Raw genomic sequence first — 19,802 nt, 5'->3', positions numbered from 1 at the left:
AAATGTACAAATGAAGCCACTAATTAATTGATTTCAGAATAAATTAGTTTTCACAAAAGTACTATGTTGCACAGATTACACTCTGTATGTTCCAGTGTACATCAAACACCATATTGGCAAACTCATTACAATATGCTAAAATATGTTCTGATATTGACTGATGAGTTCATCAGTGCACTGACTGTTGCTTACTACACCCATTGGGTCATGGATACGATAGCTCCGACAAAGCAATACTGCTATCTTTGCGGTTATAACATCATTTTTACTACTCATCTGAATTAATGCAAAGTTATTTTGACAAAATAGGTCTGCAAATTTCAGTATAGCACCATTCGCTTCCACTGTCTTGTTAGATTGCCTGATGTTTCAGTAAAAGCTTATTAAACCTTTTGCCAGTACATTAGTGGTACAGTACAAAGTCTGATGTACACTGGAATGTACCCACTGTATGTTTGAATTTGTGTGTGTAATCCTGAACAAAAATTTCAATTTACTACACATGTAATACAGTTGAACAGCATACAAAAGGAAAAGTAAAAAAGTGTGAAATCAAGTCATGTACTTTTAAAAAATTTGCTCAAATGTTCGACTTCTCAACTGGTGGAGTGATTTGCTAATGAGATTCTCAATTGTATTTATTAATATTAATTTAATACTTTCTTTGTTTATAATCACCAGGATATTACTGGTATAGAATTCAATAAATAAATAAATAAGCAATTACCTATAAACCAGCAGTTAATTCTCTTTTAAACAGATGTTTTCCTCCATCTTTAATGGTCATCATCAGGTTTCTATATATTGGAATGTTGTAAAAGAACACACATTCCAAAAATTTAAAAATTGCACATCGTGAAGAAACGCTTATGCTCAATGTTGCATTTAAAAAAATTAGTCTTTCAACTGGCTTCCTATTTTTAAAAAAATACGATGATTTATATAAATTGTAAAGACAAACTTGACAATGATTTATTTTACGTCAAAGTATGCTCTCCACACAGCTGCTAATGAGTCCATTTCTTTAAAATTGATTGCTGTTTTCCTCTCAAATGCTTTAAATATCTCCAGCTGTTTGAGATATTTACACATTTGGTGCATCAATATGTATAATACCTTCTTTAACTGCAGTATTAGTATCGGAGTTGATTTTAATTATTTTTTCTTTTGTAAAGTTAATAAATTTGACTTTCTTTTTATGTCTGATGGAAAAAAATGACAAATTTAGTAATGTTCTCTATTGTATGTCAACACTGTGTATGAGAGCCAATTCTTATAACTGAAGTGTTTGATAATGGAGAAAGTACAATGCATAAAACATTTAATGTAAAATTACGAAAATCTACAATCAAAAAATGTATAAATGGGTTTGACTGCATTTTAATGTTCTTGTATTGTTATCTTTCATTTTTATTAAGGTGTTCTTGAAGACCTAACAAAGGATCATTTACCGGAATTGTACACTAAATTAGAACCTCTTGGCGTATTATCTATGATATCCCTGTCTTGGCTTCTGACTATATTTTTAAGGTAGATGAATTATAATAGTCATAATAATTTTCAATATAGTCGGTAACCTGAAAGTGTATTTGTCATTTGTATTTAGTGTTATTCCATTCGACGCGGCAGTGAATATTGTTGATTGTTTTTTCTATGATGGAGCAAAGGTCAGATTACTTTGATTCATTTATCATTATATACTTAGTTTGTAATAATATATTTATAAATTCAGAAACGCTTTTTATAGGTAGTCTTTCAAGTCTCACTCTCCGTTCTCGAAGCGAATCAAGAAGCATTAATGAATTGCAAAGACGATGGAGAAGCAATGACCGCTCTCTGCCAATATTTAGGAAACATTACGAATGCCAATGCCACACTTCCTCATATGGTGCATAGGAATACTTACTTACCTGCTAATATAAAGAGTTCAGTTGTAAGTTTAAATTCTATTTAGTATTCTGCCTAAAAAAACAGTAAGTTTAAAACTAATACATTTTTAAATTAGAAAAAGGTCGATATTTCCGAACTTATATATGAATCGTATGCAAAGTATGGATTCATATCATCAGGAATGATAGAACGTCTTAGATTGAAGCATAGATTAAGAGTTGTACAGGTATTTCTTTGTTTTACACTTATATAATGGGCAATAAAATGAAAAGTGTACTTGCGAGGAGTAGACTTAGCATTGCTAAGAACCTGCCAGGTTTGTTATTACCTTGCTACAAATACAGGGTCTCTGAAAAGTTCCTGTTGTACTTGTGTAAAGTTTTGATAAAAGTGGAGTTTTACATATAAACAACAATGCCACAAACCCAATTTTTGATTAAAGTCGCTTGTAGACAAATTACTTATTAACTTAGCCATATTACAGCCTGGTAATTTGGCTGATCATCTGACTTGAATTTTTAAACATGATATTGCAATTTCTCGTATGGAAATGACAGAAATGTTCCCCAAAATCTGGGGATAAATGTCCAGAGACCTAGCAGATAAGATTCTATGAAAGAGTTTGCAATTGACAAAGAAGTCTTCCAAAAACTGGAACATCTATGAGTGAGCAATAATGCTAACTACTGCAGAGTGGAGGCATGGGACATACAGAGTTTGTCCGAAAGTAATGTAGTGAGTCTATTAGAAGACATTTATTGATCCAATTGGTACATTACATTAAGAGGTCTCAAAGTAGGCTCCTCCTGCGTCGATACATCGCTTCCAGCGAGATTTCCAGGCATCAAAGGCATCATGGTAAGCCTTTTCTGAAATGTCCTTTAGAGCCTTGGTACAAGCTTCTTTGACTTTGTCAACTGTCCCAAAATGATGTCCTTTCATGGGAGTTTGCAAGCATGGGAACAAAAAGTTGGGGGAGCCACGTCAGGACTGTGGGGCAGCTGGGAAACTGTTGGTACTTTTGAATTGGAAGCGAGTCACAAGGAAGGTGGTGTGGGCCAGTGCATTGTCATGGTGAAGTTTCCAATTGTTCGCGATGTCGGGCCGGACACGATGAACCCTTTGTTTGAATCTCTTGAGCACTTCCATGTAGAATTTGGCATTGACGGTTACACCATGTGGAACAAACTCATGGTGGACGAGCCCCCTGATGTCGAAAAAAACAATGAGCATTGTCTTGATTGACTTGCTCATTCTGGCCTTCTTGGGGCAAGGAGATGCCGAGGTATGCCACTCGGCACTTTGCCTAGTGGCACACCTCAGCACACTAGTGGGGATCACTTTCTCACAAAGTCCCAAAGTTCACATGTTTCAACTCAGTGCGATTTTTGGTCGTCCATTAACACTTTGGGCACCAGCTTCGCGCACACTTTTCTCATCTGCAGATTGTTTGTCACAATTTCATGAACAGTACTTTTTGGAATGTTTAATGTCTGTGCCATTAAACGAACACTAAAATGACAGTCTGAGTTCAAGAGTTCAGTCACGTGCATCACATTTTCATTGGTTGTGGTCGTTGATGATCTTCCAGCGTGAGCTTCATTGCTGACCTCTTCATGGCCTTCAACAAATGTCTTGTGCCACCGGTAGACTTGCATTCCAATAAACAATCATCACCAAAGGCCATCTTTATCATGAGAAAAGTTTCCACTGTGGACTTGCCGAGTTTCATACAAAACTTGATGGCAATCCTTTGCTCATTTGAGTGCTGCATCGTGGCTTGCACGGGAGACGAAAACAAGGTTCACAAAAATGTCTGTCCTTACTCTCCAGATGGTTGGAGGCAATTCAGCAACCAGGCATGCGTAACCTGACTCCTCCTTCCACCAATCCCTACTGCTCCGAGCACACTGTGACATGTATTTGCTTCACAGTAAAATTATTGACATTACTTTTTGGACAAACCCTGTATGAGTTAGGTCTTTTGTACAATGCCACATGTATAATTTTAATGCCATTACAAATTTTATGCTGCACAGTACTTTTCAGACACCTTGTAACAAGAAGCACTTAAATGTTGAATATTTATTTGATATGAAATTTGGGAACAAAATTTGAAATTCTTCACTGCTGTCACCAAGTCTACTCTTGGTAAAAACTGTTTGATTATCCTATATTTTCTGTATTATATTATTTTTTCAAATATATTTATTATTAATTAGAATTTGGAAGAAACTGCAATGAAAAGCACAGTGCGAAGCGTTTTGTCTGATAATTTCATTAGTAATTCATTCACTCCCGCAGAATTACAGGAACTATTTACAGTAATGAAGGTATGATAGAAATGTTTGTAACTTAAATTTTGAATTGTTGACTAAGAAAGGAACTGATTTTTATTTTTAGGAAGAACAACTGAGTCAACAGTATTGGGGTAGAGGCTCGATTGTCACATGTCAAGAAAAATATGATCCGACTCTGCCATTTTACGAAATGTATCGCTTAGATTTCGAACAGTTCAAGCGCTTTTTCACGCTCCTTTCGCCCTGGGGACATGGTCAAAAATACGAATATTTAGCTCTGAGAATATACAAGGTTCAAAAGTTTATCTTTCTGCATACAAATTGTGAATTTTTGAGGAAGTTTTTATAATTTTGTTTTATTGGTGTACATTTTAGGTAATGGACGAGAATCAGGACAACCTGATTAATTTTCGTGAATTGGTTCAAGCGTTCGCACTGATGTGTCGAGCCGATCTGAACGAACGCGTGAAATTGATATACGTGGCTCATTTAGTACCTGGGATTCAAGATTTTGACATTGTCTCTCCTGGCGGTTCAGGTAAGTATATCAAGATAGTTTTAGAATTTTGTTATAATTTTCATTAGAAGAATTATAAATGTACTTTAAATCGAGGTGATCACATCCACTCTGCTTCCTTTCTGTTAAATAACCTTTCTTAGGCACTTAAAATTAATGCAGTTGTCTCTTCTGTAGTTGCAGATCCTTCTAGCTTTTCCCAATCTTTTTTTCTTTAAATTTTGTTAAATTCACTATTATTAAATTTTTCTTTCAAGAAAGACTAATTTACTAGTTTAAGTTTTAACGTTTTATTTTCCTTTCCGAGCGATAAATTCAATTCCATGTTTTTAATTATATTTTTGGTTCTGTAATCTAACTCTAACCTGCTAAATTATCTATTTAACATATTAATAAAATCATAAAATTTCTCATTCTAATATAAAGAACTTTCCCTATTGCTTTGATTAACAACGAATCTGAGTATAACCAAAATACTAATTGCCATCAGTGGATAAATTATTCTTGTATTAATATAATGAAATATCTTTGCAGACTGTTTTACAAGAGCATATTTTTATTTGTTCTTACCAAACTTTATCAGATTATTCTAAATTAGTTTTCAAAACTCAGTTTATTGGTCGCGTGGTTGTACAGCAATATGCAGTAGCCTTTGTTATCCACAGTTTTGGTTACTTGTGGTTAATCACAGGCTAATTGATTACCTGCAATTCATCACTAGTTAATTGGCTACCTGCAGAAAATATTAAAAGGATAATTTCGGAAGTAAATAAGTGTGTATCATTCCAAGTAGCATGACAAAATCTTGGACAGTTTACATTCTGAGCAAGATGACTAATTTGTCTGGGCTATCCATACCATTTATGCTACCCACTTATTAATCACTTAGTTGCCATTTCAGTTATCAGATTGACCATTGTGGTAGTGCAGCGCTAATGTTTGAGTAACTTTTATTTTACTTAGTTGTGGTCCCAAAGTACAAGAGTGGTGATGCTGGCAATTTAGATTTGCCGAGAAGAAGCCATAAACTGCTTTTGTTAAGTGAAAAGGGAAAGTTCTCAAGTTAATAAGGAAATAAAATACTTGGATATAAATTAAAAACTTTATCATAAATATGTTCTTATAGGAGAAAACAGAAAATTTAGGGTTTGGTACTATATGCACTTCCAAGCATCCACTGCATGTCTTGTTTGCAGATAAGAGGAGGCTACTGTATTAGCCTAGCAATGGCTAGTTTTGCAAATCTTTAGTAAAACTTAACACATGTTAAACTATATTAATGGTTGAAAATGTTTCACGAAACTTAGTTCTAATGAAGTCTTAAACTTTTCATTGTTTTAAAGATCTGATCTTGAAGCATTAATATTTCTAATGGCTCATTAAGTTAAAATTAAGATGATTTCAAATCATTGACTGACTTTAATGTGGGTGGACGCATGGGTGTAATGGGGCACATTTGTAGTTGAGTGCATCACTTACAATATGTCAGTGCCTCATGGTACATAAAAACTTACATAAAAATTTTATAGCCTCATGGTAATCAATGAAATTAAATCTTTCCTTGTCCTTGTTGGTACCTCTGTCCTCATGATCCCACCCATTGTGGGAACGATCGAGACTAATAACACAATATTAATAGCCTTTAGTGAGCTGTTTCATCAAGTTAACTGATCACTGAATCAATTATATCTTTCACCAAGAACATTATCTTTTTACATAGTTGAAATGTTTCTTTTCTGGTTTCTTTATTTATTCAGGTAAAATAATAATTTATAATAAATATATCCAGAAAGTGCTTACAGGATAAACAAAATAAAAATATGCTGTGATAATTCAGTTCGTAGAGGCTGATCTTATATTTTGGTTGTACATTTTGAATTATTTCATGCACATGCATCTAATTTTGCTAAATTTTCTCAAATGCTATTTGTTGTTCTTTTCTGAGATATTTAAAAAAATATATATTAAGATGTTTGAAATGCATCACAGTGTACTATAACTCGTAATCATCACTCATCTCTTCTAGTAAATATTAAGATTTAACAAAGCAATCAAGTGACGACAAAATTACGGTACGAAATTAAAATTTAAGATAAAAATGTTGATAAAAATGTAAATCTGCGGATGGGTTATATCCGGATGATTATCATGACCAAATATTTAAAAATTTATTATCTTTCTAGCAATAGAATGCATTTTTAAACTCAACACATTGCTTAGAATTAGTATTAAATAGAAATAAACTCTCTAACTAAGATTTATGGTAGGAATGCTGTCGAGATTCCGTTGATAGATGGCACTTAAATAAATTGAAATGAATTTAATCTATTGGATGTAAGTTCAATAGATTAAATTTTCTTAATGTTTAATATTGAAAAAGGTAATTATGTAGCTGTGATAATTATGCTCATTAGCTAACAAAATAATAATAGTTTCTGACAATTCAGATAGATGAACGAGTGATCAATGCAAAACTTGCTATGTGATATGCTGATTGTCTGGGGAAAAACCAATTTATTGCAACAGAACTATGCCAACAGTGAATCTATTTATTTGATTAGATTAGACTTCTGTAGTTTGTTGAGAAACTCTAAAGTTCAAAGATCCTTCCTTGTAACTGCATTCTGAATCCATTATGTATTGGAATTTCTACTTTTTAAGACAAACTTCACTTTGTGAAAGACAAAGTACAGTAATACCCCGAACTTACACGATAGGTGGGACCAAGCGATAACTGCGTAAGTCGAATTCGTGTAAGTCAGGGTATAATTTCGCAATTTGTGTAAAATCCAAGTCGGATGTATATAAGCTAATAAATGTTCTCATTAATCTTATCTCGTCTTTTGATTCGTTCACAGTTGCAAGAAATACCACGTAGAGTCTCTCAAGTCTCCATAGATATAACAAACACAGAAATAAATAACACAAAATAAATTGTAGCTGTGCGTCGATTCCGTGCGACACGTCCAAACATGTAAGCTGAACAATAGTATGGGGGAGTGAGTAGTCAAGAGTTGCGTGGCACTCAAACAAAAGGCGAATCAATGAGATTTGAAAATTGCGTAACTCCAGGTTCGTGTAAGTTGGGGTAGCATAAGTCAAGGTATTACTGTAATCAAAATTAGTAAGATCTGGAGAGTGGGGAGGATAAAGTATCACAATAATACATTTTTTTTTTCCAAAAATGTTTTAGTCAAATATTGTGGGATAACATTAATTAGAATGCACAAAATCATCACTTATGAAATAAGTTGGAACTGTGAAGCTTTCCAACAAAAATTGCCATAATTTGGTCTTGGACTAGGCGAGAGGTATGTGTTAGGAGTTTCAGTGTTGGCATGCAGATCTCCTTTTGATTCTGATCAATTACTTAGTTTAGTATATCACTCTTTGTGGCTGGCTGAACTGGAGATATTTTGCGATCTTTGGCAAATCATCTCTCATTAAAATTTCTGTAGTAAAACTTAAAAAATTCCCCTACGTTGTCAAGCAAAATTTTTTTATCTCCTTGCAGGAGCTTTTAATGGAATTTTAAACTTAACAAGTTGAAAATATTAATATTTTTCTGGGATTTAACACATCATAAATATGACTCAAACTTAGACCAATGTAAGGAATTTGATATTTTTTCAATTGCATTATGCATTTGATGATTAGAAAATCATAAAAATAACATGGACAATAGATGTTCTCTATTACAAGTTAAAGAATCTACTTGCTTTTTATTTATTAATTAGATACTTTGATTATGATAAAAATAGTGCAGCTAGACTGTTTCACAATTCATGTAATTATTGTTACTACTTTCAAATGAAAGTTCTTGTTCTCTTTGAAGGTATCTTGTAATGTTTCTTGATGTGTGAACATTTGTAGGCTATGGACATTTGAAGCCTGTAGTATAACCAAAAAAATGGTACTTTGAACAAATAGTAGTTGAGAAAATGTAGTTCAATTGATTGCACCTGTCACTACTTTGATTGCAATTAGTCAGAAAAATGTTTCACTTTACCCTTAGCATACCAATTTTTGATATATATTGTTTTTGATCAAACTTAATTAAATGTGTAATGTAATTTTTCTCTGTATCAGGAATGTTAACAGTTGTTATATCTAATATTACAATACAGTTAATATTACAGTCTTATAAAAGATAGCAAATATCTGTATGCTATGTACACTGAATTGAAACTGTTCTTTCTACGTGTAGACAAAGGCACTCTTTGACACTTGTCCCATACATTCTTGGTATACATAAACACTACATGTGGTGTTTTGTTCCTTGGAGATGAACTTCTGGACACACTTGGGTTAACTTTAGTGACTGATCTACTTATGCTATGGATTTAAATGTTGGCTTTGATATAATTTGCTCGGTGGGAAATTCTGTAGCAATTCTAATTGATTTTCGGTTATTAACATCTATATACAGGCTGGCCGTAATTCAAGTTTCCTGTTTGGAGCACTCTAGCTGTAACCAATAAGCAAATTTACACCAAAATCTGTAAACAGACTATGCAAGGGATGCCGCGAAGGATTTTGCAAAATCAAATTTAGTTCAAAAATTTCCACTAGAAAGCACTTTATAGGAAAATACACAAAACAAAAAATACATTTATTCATTCTGCAAGGGACGTGTCTTCTGCAGAAACTGTTTACTGACATCAGGAATGTTACTCAAAGTGCATGCCTCGTTGTTTGGGTGTCAAATTTTAAGACAAGACAAATGGTATGTTTTACAGCGGACCACCACAACTTCTCTCCAGTGATGCTTTGCACGTGCAGTGTAATACAATCATTTAAGTCTGCCAAAGTTGCAACATTTCCATGATAAACCATATTCCAAACCATATATGGCAAATAGCACCTAGAAGAAGTTTTTGAATTAAATTTTTTTGAAAAATCGTTTCTCACATCCTTTGAATAGTCTGTATACAAATTTTGCTGTCAGTCTGCTTATTAGTCACAGCTGTAAAGTACTCTGAACTTTAATTATGGCCACCCTGTACTGTTCTTATGTTCTTATTAGCTTTTCATTTTTTTTTTTTTTTTTTTTTTTTTTTTTTTTTTATTTTATGTTTGTTTTGGACATTTGTGAAACAATTAATATTTCTTAAATTTCATGTCATAGTTAACTTGAATAGTTTCAAGATTGCATCCAAAACTCAAATTATGGACGGCACCTGACTTTTGGACTTAATACATTCCTCAAAATGTACACAAAAGAGAAATGGTAGTGTTGTGTGTTATAAAGGGAAATGTGTTCCTTTAAAACTGAAAAGATAAATTACAAGATCTCTTTAAGGTTGGACAGTTGTATTTTATTACAGTGAATATGTTGCAATGCATAAAACACTACTAAAAACCATAGATTAAACATAAAACAATCAATAAAAGTTTATTTTTATATATGATATTGATGTTACCAAACCAAAATCGACAATGCCACTTCCCAGCAGCTCTAAATTTTTGTTTTGATCGAAAGTCCAAATTTGACACGTGGCATGTGTTGTATTCAAAAATGACTGTAAATCCCAAATATCTGCATTGGACACCAAGTAATCCACTGCTTTCCATTATAGCAAATGACTTTGCTGTTCATAGCCTTTCAAAGACAGACAGCCATGTTTATGGATGGAACTGTAATGCAATGAATCCGTTAATGACTGTTTTCAGTGTGATTCTAAGGCAGTGGATTTCTATAGAATAGTAACATAATGAAATCTAATTAGTATTAATTGAAATGTATTATAAAGCATCGGAAATGTATTTAACTACTATTTAAAAATACTCCTCAAATGCTACTTTGTGTTTTTTTAATGTACAGTGTGTCCTCCACATTGACCACAAAGTAATGGACATTAAGCCTGTTAAACCTGCAAAATTGCATGAACATAAGTACACAAAATGTAAATTTTGATCCTGTAAAATTAGTTTTGTATGGTTGTTCGGGTATTATTTTGTCACAGAAGTAACACTTGTGATTGATTTTCATATCTGATTGAATAGGTTAGATAAATTTGTTTCTGATATAATCCTGTCAGTGTTGTAACAGTAAATTAGTATTGAATAATGCATGAAATTAATGTTTTTAGTAAGTGTTTATTACAAAATTTCCGGTTTAGATTGAATGCTTAAGAGTTTCTCATGCAATAAGTTAGATTATTGGTATTTATAATGGAATGAATTCTTTTAACTCTGCCTTGTAGACACTAACCCCTGTATTCACCAACATGAGTTAGAGTTAAAAGTTAACCAATGAGCGATCACGTACTAAAAGTAAAACAAATGGTCATTGGTTAACTCGAGATTAACTCTAACTGGTGTTGGTGAATATGGGGGTAAGAGGGACTCTTTAACAAGCCTATTATAGGTTAAATCAGGTCCACAAAGTTGTGCTGGCTGGTGAGGGATGGGGCATAACATATTCAGATGGACCACCTACCAGATAATTCCTGTTTATTTTTTTTTATCATCTGATCACAGATCCCCAGAGCTTACCACACTGGGGACCTGAGATCAGATATTCTGTTACAATTTGAAAATATGAATATTTCTTATTTTGGTTTACAGTGGTACCTCAGGATACGAAATTAATCCGTTCCGAAACTGAGATCGTATCATGAAAATGTCGTAAGGTGGATCATCTTTTCCCATACGATTACATGTAAAACCAAATAATTTGTTCCAACGCGAAAAAATACTCAAATTAAAGCCAAGTAATACATTTAAAAAAATAACTGTAGTAAAAAAAACAAATGAAAAATGCGAACTAATGTAACGTCGTATGGTGAGTTTTTGTTCGTATTGTGGAGCAAAAATATGTTCGAATTTCATGTCGTATTCGTATGCTGAAAATTTCGTATGCTGGGGCGTTCGTAACCTGAGGTACCACTGTATATTATTTTTTATAACCAACACATTGAAGAAAATTAACAAATTACTTTCCAGCATTGATTTTCTTCATTGCTCAAACAAACATAAAGAAAATTAATAAAACAGTTTATGACTATACAATAAAAAGTCTTTCTTTCTTAGTCCTTTCTCACACCTCGGGAAAATAACAGTCTTAATTTTACAATTATTGTCCTGGCACTTTTATAAAATTATTAAATAAAGAAAATTATCTAACACTGTTCTCAAGATTAAGGAAAGACAGTGGGAATTTATAGATGTACAAAATTTTTTCAAATTGCAGCCCAATTACTGTTAAAATTTGAATCACAAATAGTAAAATCATTATACATGTTTGGTCACTTTCAGTTACAAGGTTTGTCTAAACCATGGTTATGCCCATTCTCCTCTGCAGTTAATCTGAACCAGTAGTTGACTGTTGTTAACTACTAGCGAATAATGGCATATATCAATGATTAATGTGAATTCCACACTTGTTTTTCAGCTTTAAACACAAGAAAACTGACATAAATTTGTTGAAATAATTCTTATATTCTTCACGAGTACTTTGATAACATTCAAAAAGTGATATTTATCTTGTATTTGGAAGCTCGTAATGTCAAAAAACAGTTGTAAAATATGCATTAACCACTCAGCAGTGAGTGATGACTATAGTCATCAGGGGCGATTGTGTGGCAGTGGTGAGGGATGACTATAGTCATCAAATTCTTTTGGGGGGTATTGCTGAAAACTACTGTGAAAAAAAATTTACATAAAAAATGAATTATGTGTAACAATAAAAAAAGACTTTTCTTTACTAGACATAACTGTTTACAAAATCTATTTCCAAAACAGTAATGAGAAAAAAACGCGTGGAAAAATACTTTAAAAATTTCCCACGTTTATTCTCCACTACTGGGGGTAGAACCATACCTGACTAGTCCACTGTTGAAAAGTTAATCACACAAGAAAACTGCAGCTAGAACTAGATCTTGTTTCTGAAACGCGCTAATTATCGAGGAAACAAAATTGGTTTTGCTAAGGGTCGAAATGCAAATCGGTATTTTCAATTTGATAATTCATATCTGCTGGCATATTTGCATTATCCAGGTATAAATTGTCAAATAAATAATTATATTAAAAAGATGATTATCTTGAAACCTATCAGAAATATATCTTTTTGGTTTAAAAAAGATGACACAGAAGTAGCAACTGAAGCCGAAGAATACTTCAGTTCTTTGGATCAATCATGGAGCCCTTCTTCTGGAGATTCTTTATTTTCAAACATATCAGCTGGTCATAGTTTAAGTAATAAAACAAATAATAGCGACATCGGTTCGAAATGTGTGGATTACAACATATCCAGTGGCTCCGTCGATTGTTCTATATCAGGTAAAAATACTGAATTTATTTATTTTCTTTAGAAGCTAAGGATAATTTAATTGTTATTCTATATAAATAGACTTGACAATGGAAAAAATTTGTAATTATTATTATACGATTGCTAAGTTTTTGCTTCGAAAAATCGAGTCAGGAATGAAGCAGTGGAAGTGTCATCTTGTTTCCTGAAAGTGAAACAAGTTTAGCTATAAAATTTTTACATTTTCTTTTTTTTTTTTCTATCTTGTATTAAAGTTTTGTCTTTTAGATAACAGATATTTTTGGTAAGTTTCAGTATGTTTTTTACTCCCCACAATTACTTTCTAAGAGACTAGAGTTGTGTTTTAGTTTGCACGTACTGCTTATAGAAAAGAGACATTCATAGCTTGATAAATTCATTTAAAAATTCATTTAACAGATTCAGGAGCAACCTCTACCACATACAAAAATATTTATAATTATTCTATGATCAAAAACAATGGAGACAACAAGAGCATTCCGCACATGAGTCAGGTAAGTGTTTTTTTAGATGAAAGAGGAGCAAAATATATGAATTGACTTAATGCAAAATTTATTTTATGCAGGATCAATTCATTCAGTTGTTGAAGACTCTGTATGATATGTTTGAAGGTCATGCCAATGAACAAGCTCTGTATCATTCAATTGCTGTAACAGGTAAGTTCAAAACAACATGCTTTCACACTTGGATACACATTCAAGAGATGCTTTTGAACTCAGTTACATGCATTAAGGAGACAGCTTTGTATTCAGGGAACACACTTTTGCACTCTAAGTGCATTCAGGGGCATGCTTTTGCACTCTGATAAATGTATTTGGGGGGACATGCATTCCAGAGAGATATTTTTGCACTCAGTTACACACATTCAAGAGACATGCTGTTCTATGTCTTTTGAATGATTACAACATAAAATAATAGTAAAATTTATATAGTAAAATGATTAAATTATTTTCACCGTTTTCCAAGGCACCATGCTTTTGGAGATTGGAGAACTCGGTAAGAGCATGATGGAAAAGAGTGACATATCTTCGGACAGTCTCTTCACGGAGAGCAGACAAGCCACAGCCGTCAACAGTCCCACTAGTCCTGAAGAGATTCCGAATGAAGAGACCTTGGAGAGGCAGAGCATCTCCAGCACGGAGAGTGCCACCGCAAGATGTGACAATATGTGGTCTATCAGTCTAGAGCAACTTCTGGCTACTGTTCACATGGAACAACCCCTTATCGATTTCTTTAGTGAAAAAATAGATTTCATGCCACAGATAGAAAAATATCGTCACCGCCGGCTAGAAAGGACAACCAGTCTATCCTCGACGTCTTCGTCTCCACCGTAAAGCTTTGCGTGTACCATTCTCGTCGACAGTCTTCTCATTTATTTTCGTTTTGGCCCCGAGTGCTGTACCCGCGCCCGGATAAGATTTCTTGTCGTGTAGTAATTTTAGCATTCTAACATATTAGTATCTAATCGGTGCATTTTAGAAGAAATTTACAAAATTAATCTGATTTTTAAAGAAATTTTTAAAAAATCCTGTTTAAGTCTCGTTGGATTTAAATTTGGCTTAAGTGAAATCGGAAACCAAACTTCATTTATTTAACGGGTTCAAATGTGGCATTACTCGACACGGAAACAATTATGTACACAATTCCTGTATTTATGAAGGAAAGGGAAGAAGTAAACGAAAGTGAAATTATTCAGTTTATAAATAACAAAGTGACATTTATAAACAAAATTTTGTAAATAAATATGTGTAATTATTAATTTGTACCATTCCACAAAATTTTCATTTAAAGGACAAATGACTTTTCATTTATATTTCTTGCCAAGGAGTATTCCCAGATGCGGATACTTCAATTTTTTCTAATCCGTATCAGTCCGAATGGGATTCTTTTCCAGCCGCTAACCATGCAAACATAAAATCTCGAAGATGTTAAAGCTCATTCCTATATCCACGATTGTACAAATACGAAAAACATCAGTCATTACGGAATCCATCGACGTAGATCTTCTCTATATTCGAAGCAGAAATTACTATTTTTCTCACAAGTAATCGTAGCCCCAGTGTAATTTACCGTTACGTTGAAATGTATGCATTATCCAACTAAAATATTTGTAAAATTCATCGAAATGAATTTCAGAAAATCGATTCACGAATGGGAAATCAGTTTTTACTATTTCGAGTCACATTTTCGAGTTTTGGAAGATTGTAGATGCTCGAGGACACTTATTCTTCTCCGAATCTAGAAGGATTTGTAGGATTCTTTTCTGGCATCCGTTCTGAGTTGTTTCGGAATTAAAATTCGGCATAAAATAAAGGTTCTTGATCATTTTCCGCACCGAATCTCCGACTCCCAAACTCATTTTGCCCCTCACTTCAGTACTTAGCAGGGCAGATCTGCTTCTATATATATATACAGTATATAAAAGTTTTGTTGTGATATTCAGAAATTGCATACCCCATAAAATAAGAGAACAGTTAATTTTGATATTTTTCATAATTTTATGTGATGTTTATACATAAAATATGTATTGTTTTGTATTATAATTGATGTGAAAAATATGTTAACGAGTTGTGTAATATATCAATTTTTTTTGTATGCACTTATAATGTTTATTATATGCAATAATATAAAAATCGTTTCTAGCCAAATTTCCCGTTGTGTTAATGATTAAAAAAAGAAGTAAATTTTATGAAATAAATTGAGAATAATCTAGTTGTTGGTCATTATTCAGATATGGTAAACTTCAGCTGGGACAAATGAAGCAGACAGAGGCCAGGACGTTCTCTTCGCGGAAATTGAATCGTCACAGGAAGGATGGGAATTGAATTGAGGGACGAGGGTCGCAACCATCCTCCACTTATCCAGTACCTAAATGGGGTAACTCCCCATTTAGGTCTGGCATTCTCGATGGACTTAATTGGCCTCTTAGTGTTTACAGGGAAATAAAAGTAAATAAACATCCCAGGAGCATGGGCGTAGCCAGAGTTTTGTTATGGGGGGCCTAGTGGAGGCCAACCTGACACAAAATTGAATTATTTCAAATTATTGTTCATTATTGGGCACCGAGCAAGCCGTTCACCTTTTTTTAGTATTCAAAACTTTTATTTTAGCTTTAGGTTTTTACAAATCGACTCAACACTTTTTCGGCTGTGATTTCCTGGGGAGGGCACCAGGTTCCCTGGGAGGGGCCGTGCCCACCCAGGCTCCCCCCTCGCTACGCCCAGGAGGTAAGTCAGGTTTCGTGTTGCCTTATCAATGGCAGCATTTATGTAGCGAAAATGACGTCAAGAGCAGCTATGGCTACATGCGGCTGCATTATAGTTTAGAAATGGTTTGCTACATAATAACGCTTCGTTTAGAAACGCTTTGCTGCGAGTGCTGCATAAACTTGAGAAACATACCTTCTCAAGTTTCTCAGTTTTCTGGTTTTCTTAACGTTAGTAACACACAAATAGCGGCCAGCTTTACACAAAAGTCTTCCGGGGATGCATTCCCCTCGGCAGATCGCTGGCGTGTCGCGTTGCCGTAACCGAATAAACCAAACTAATTCTAACGAGCGATTATTTATTGACATCGTTCTAATGCCGGGCAACTTTTCGTCACGTTTTCAATTCTTTTAGTGGTGTCTTACCCCTGCACATTATACTTTTCCTGATAGCAGTACAGTCGTGTCGGTTATCTAACTCTGTTTTGCATATTAAACAAGAACAGACAACAGTCGGAATTTATAGGTCTATATTCTTTTTCAAATTAATAAAACAAGTTACATAATACGAGATTACCGGCGAGCAATTTAAAGAATATTTATAGTGTGTTCGATTGGTCACCCTGGCATAAGACATCCTTTCTAGTTATATAAATCAAATACTACAATATGATATAATAAAAGGGTACTTCGAACCCTTTTATTATATCCGGTGTACCAGAGCCCCTTTAGCCGCCACTTGAAAGCATCGAGTGACGTTTCCACTTCCCAGGACGAGGACCTAGGGGTTGGATTTCGGGAAGCGGTGTTGGTGTTATGTGACGGTGTCGTTTACTGTAACGAAGCGTGATATGTAAATGATTGGATGCGACGAACAAACTAGATAATGGTTCAATTGTGAATGTTACTGCGAGTGGTGTTTGTAAGGAAGTGTTGTAATGAAACCGACGAAATCGTCCAAATATCGAAATTCGTGCTGCTTCATCCTCAATAGTGTAGTCGTGGACCGAAGACCTCTATCTTTTCGCCACTCCTCTGCACACGCCAGCGTTACGTCATCGGTCCTTTTTCTTAGGCCGTCGTCTATCTTGTCCATCCATTTGTTTCTGAATCTAAATTTCGTTCCGATTGATGCATTAATACCTACCTGGCAGTGCCGGCCCGAGGCAAGTTTTAGGATGGAGCGAGATCCTATTATGGCGCCCCCTTGGTCAGTAGCGTAGTGAACATAACTGGCGCTCGGGGCACGACACTTTATTGGCGCCCCCTCCAGAAACACATATAGTTTGTCTTGGAGACCATTTGGGCGCCCCTCTGCGAGTGGCGCCCGGTGCTTGATACACCCCCTTGCACCCCCTCGCTACGCCACTGCCCTTGGTTGCCCCAAATTTATACCCTTTAATTTTCTTTACCACTGAGGCGCCCCCTAGGACTTAGCGCCTGGAGCGGCTGCTCCTTTCGCCCTATGGTAGGGCCGGCTCTGCTACCTGGCGCCGATGACAGCTTATTGCCCTCCAAACTGAGTCAGACGGAGCGTGTAATTTGTGTTATACCTGGCACTAAGTATCTAGCAATCCTGTAATAATAAATATTACAGGATTGCTAGATACTTAGATTAATTAAGTATCTAGGATCTAGTATCTCTAATCCAAGAATTTTTAATTAATTAGACTACTTAATTAATTAATTAAGAATCCTTGGATTCGAGCTCCCGGGTTGCATGTCAGACAAAAGCGTGCTCTCGGGCACTCGAAATCTAACAGCCCTACGATATTATGAACAATAAATTATGAAATAAATGGCCTTACAATGCAAGAATCGTCTTCATTGTTTCAGTAATAATAGCATCGAAACAATTACAGTATTAAATTTTCAAGTCAACTGTATGAATTATTAATTTAGTTTTTCATTTCAAAATTACTGCATTTTTATATAGTATTTGAAAATTAGTTTGTCTTCATATAGTTTGAAATACCTGTCGGCAGCTTATATAGAATAACATAATGTTTGATGTGGTAAGTCAGATGAAAGGTGAAAGGACAGAAAAGAAAGACTATCGATATAGTTAAGGAGGGTATTAATAATATGGATGGGTGAAAATAAAGTATAAATGTGCTCAGAAGCTCTCTTATATTATTTCAAATTTCAGAAAGAAACTTTTACCACATTTACATGATGATGCTATATTTATTGTACCGGATCTTATTTATATTATGTTATAATTATTTTTACATATAAGAAATATGAATTTAAAATATTAATAAATAAATATAAAATGTACTCCAAAGCGTATCGAATCACTTCGATATTTTAAAATACGACACCGAGAAAGTCGATTTTGAAAGTCATCGATAAACTTTTTATTTTCGGTGTCTGGAAATTAGGTTCCAGTCTAAAAAGTCTTGTAATTCATACTTAATATTTAACTGTTGATTCAAAACTTTATGTATTTAATGTTTAATAATAAATTGACCGAGATAATATGATATCGAGCTACTTATTTCTAATCAAGGTACGATGCGCATTATCTGATGAATGTTTCATCGAATTAGGGCGCTTATTAAAATTAAGAAAGTATCTTTGGGAAACGAAAAAACCCGTTGTTAGATGTGGATAATTGAATACTTATAGACTTTTCACAGGGTAGCAATTTCGATTCCACTCAGGCAAGTGCTATATGCTACCTGTCTCCGTAACTGCTGAGTTTCGTAGCATTGACGGCTTAGGCATACGTAGCGAACAAACAACACATCATCCGAAATTATTATTATATTTTTGATTGGAAATCACTGGATTTATGCGATTTTAGTTTAATTAATGTCGTATAAAACTGACTGTTCGTACAAGTTTGCTTAAAATATGCGACTCAAAAAACCCCAAAATGGCGGCTCAAGAAGTAGATCGGGCGTGTCCTGGGCCATGTTCAGTAGCAGAACATCTAAGTTAGAATTCTGAGTGGCTTAGTGGGCGTAGCTAAGAATACATAAAACAAGCTAGTGGTGGGAGGAGTCAAGCAGTAGTTGGAAAAGAGTTCAGCATTGCAGCATAACTAGACTTAGCAAAAATTCTGCGTTACTGAACACGGCCCTGACCTTCTTATATAGACCATGTTCTTGACGTCACCAAGTAGCGACATCTCGTGGTAAAAAACAAAACTACGGATACGGATTGTTCTGTAATTAGCCGCCACTATGTGCTCTCTTAACGACATTTTCCCATATATTTATACTGTATGTGAGAAAATGATATATATTATAATTTATATATATAAATAATATACAGTAATACCCCGAACTTACGCGATAAATGGGACCGAACGGTAATCGCGTAAGTCGGGGTATAATTTCGCATATAAATACAAATAATTTTTTAATTGGGGCCGGAGACTAAAGAAAACAATAATTTAGAAAAAAATGTTTAATAAAATCTTAGATAATACATATATATAACAAATTAGGCCTATATTATTTTACAATTTTTCACATTTACTTGATTATTACGTCATAATTTTAACATTGTTTCCATCTCAGCGATAATACTGTGACGTTTACGAATGATGCTTGAATTTAAAGATTGAGCATTTTTCACAGCTTCGAGAAT

The 19,802-nt window shown here is 34.2% G+C and overlaps 1 protein-coding gene across 3 annotated transcripts in view; it reads left to right on the top strand.

The window, feature by feature from the left end:
- The window catches only part of LOC111627691 (TBC1 domain family member 9-like), a 53,175-nt gene extending 37,466 nt beyond the window's left edge, over positions 1-15,709 (top strand). For 2 of the 3 annotated variants that reach the window (XM_023371306.1, XM_023371305.1), the window contains 11 exons: positions 1,419-1,530; positions 1,607-1,667; positions 1,748-1,933; positions 2,006-2,116; positions 4,113-4,223; positions 4,294-4,482; positions 4,566-4,728; positions 12,793-12,990; positions 13,397-13,491; positions 13,563-13,653; positions 13,964-15,709. In XM_023371306.1, the coding sequence (XP_023227074.1) occupies positions 1,419-1,530; positions 1,607-1,667; positions 1,748-1,933; positions 2,006-2,116; positions 4,113-4,223; positions 4,294-4,482; positions 4,566-4,728; positions 12,793-12,990; positions 13,397-13,491; positions 13,563-13,653; positions 13,964-14,331 (1,685 nt within the window). In that variant the 3' untranslated portion in view covers positions 14,332-15,709. The remainder of the gene's footprint in view (positions 1-1,418; positions 1,531-1,606; positions 1,668-1,747; positions 1,934-2,005; positions 2,117-4,112; positions 4,224-4,293; positions 4,483-4,565; positions 4,729-12,792; positions 12,991-13,396; positions 13,492-13,562; positions 13,654-13,963) is intronic. The other variant, XM_023371307.1, reaches the window with a different exon arrangement.
- Positions 15,710-19,802: the final 4,093 nt, after the last annotated feature.

This window comes from Centruroides sculpturatus, unplaced genomic scaffold (assembly GCF_000671375.1).
Source record: "Centruroides sculpturatus isolate CEXI.00-Female unplaced genomic scaffold, Cexi_2.0 scaffold546, whole genome shotgun sequence".
NCBI classification, from domain to species: domain Eukaryota; kingdom Metazoa; phylum Arthropoda; class Arachnida; order Scorpiones; family Buthidae; genus Centruroides; species Centruroides sculpturatus.
This window is presented reverse-complemented; position numbering and strand designations above follow the sequence as displayed.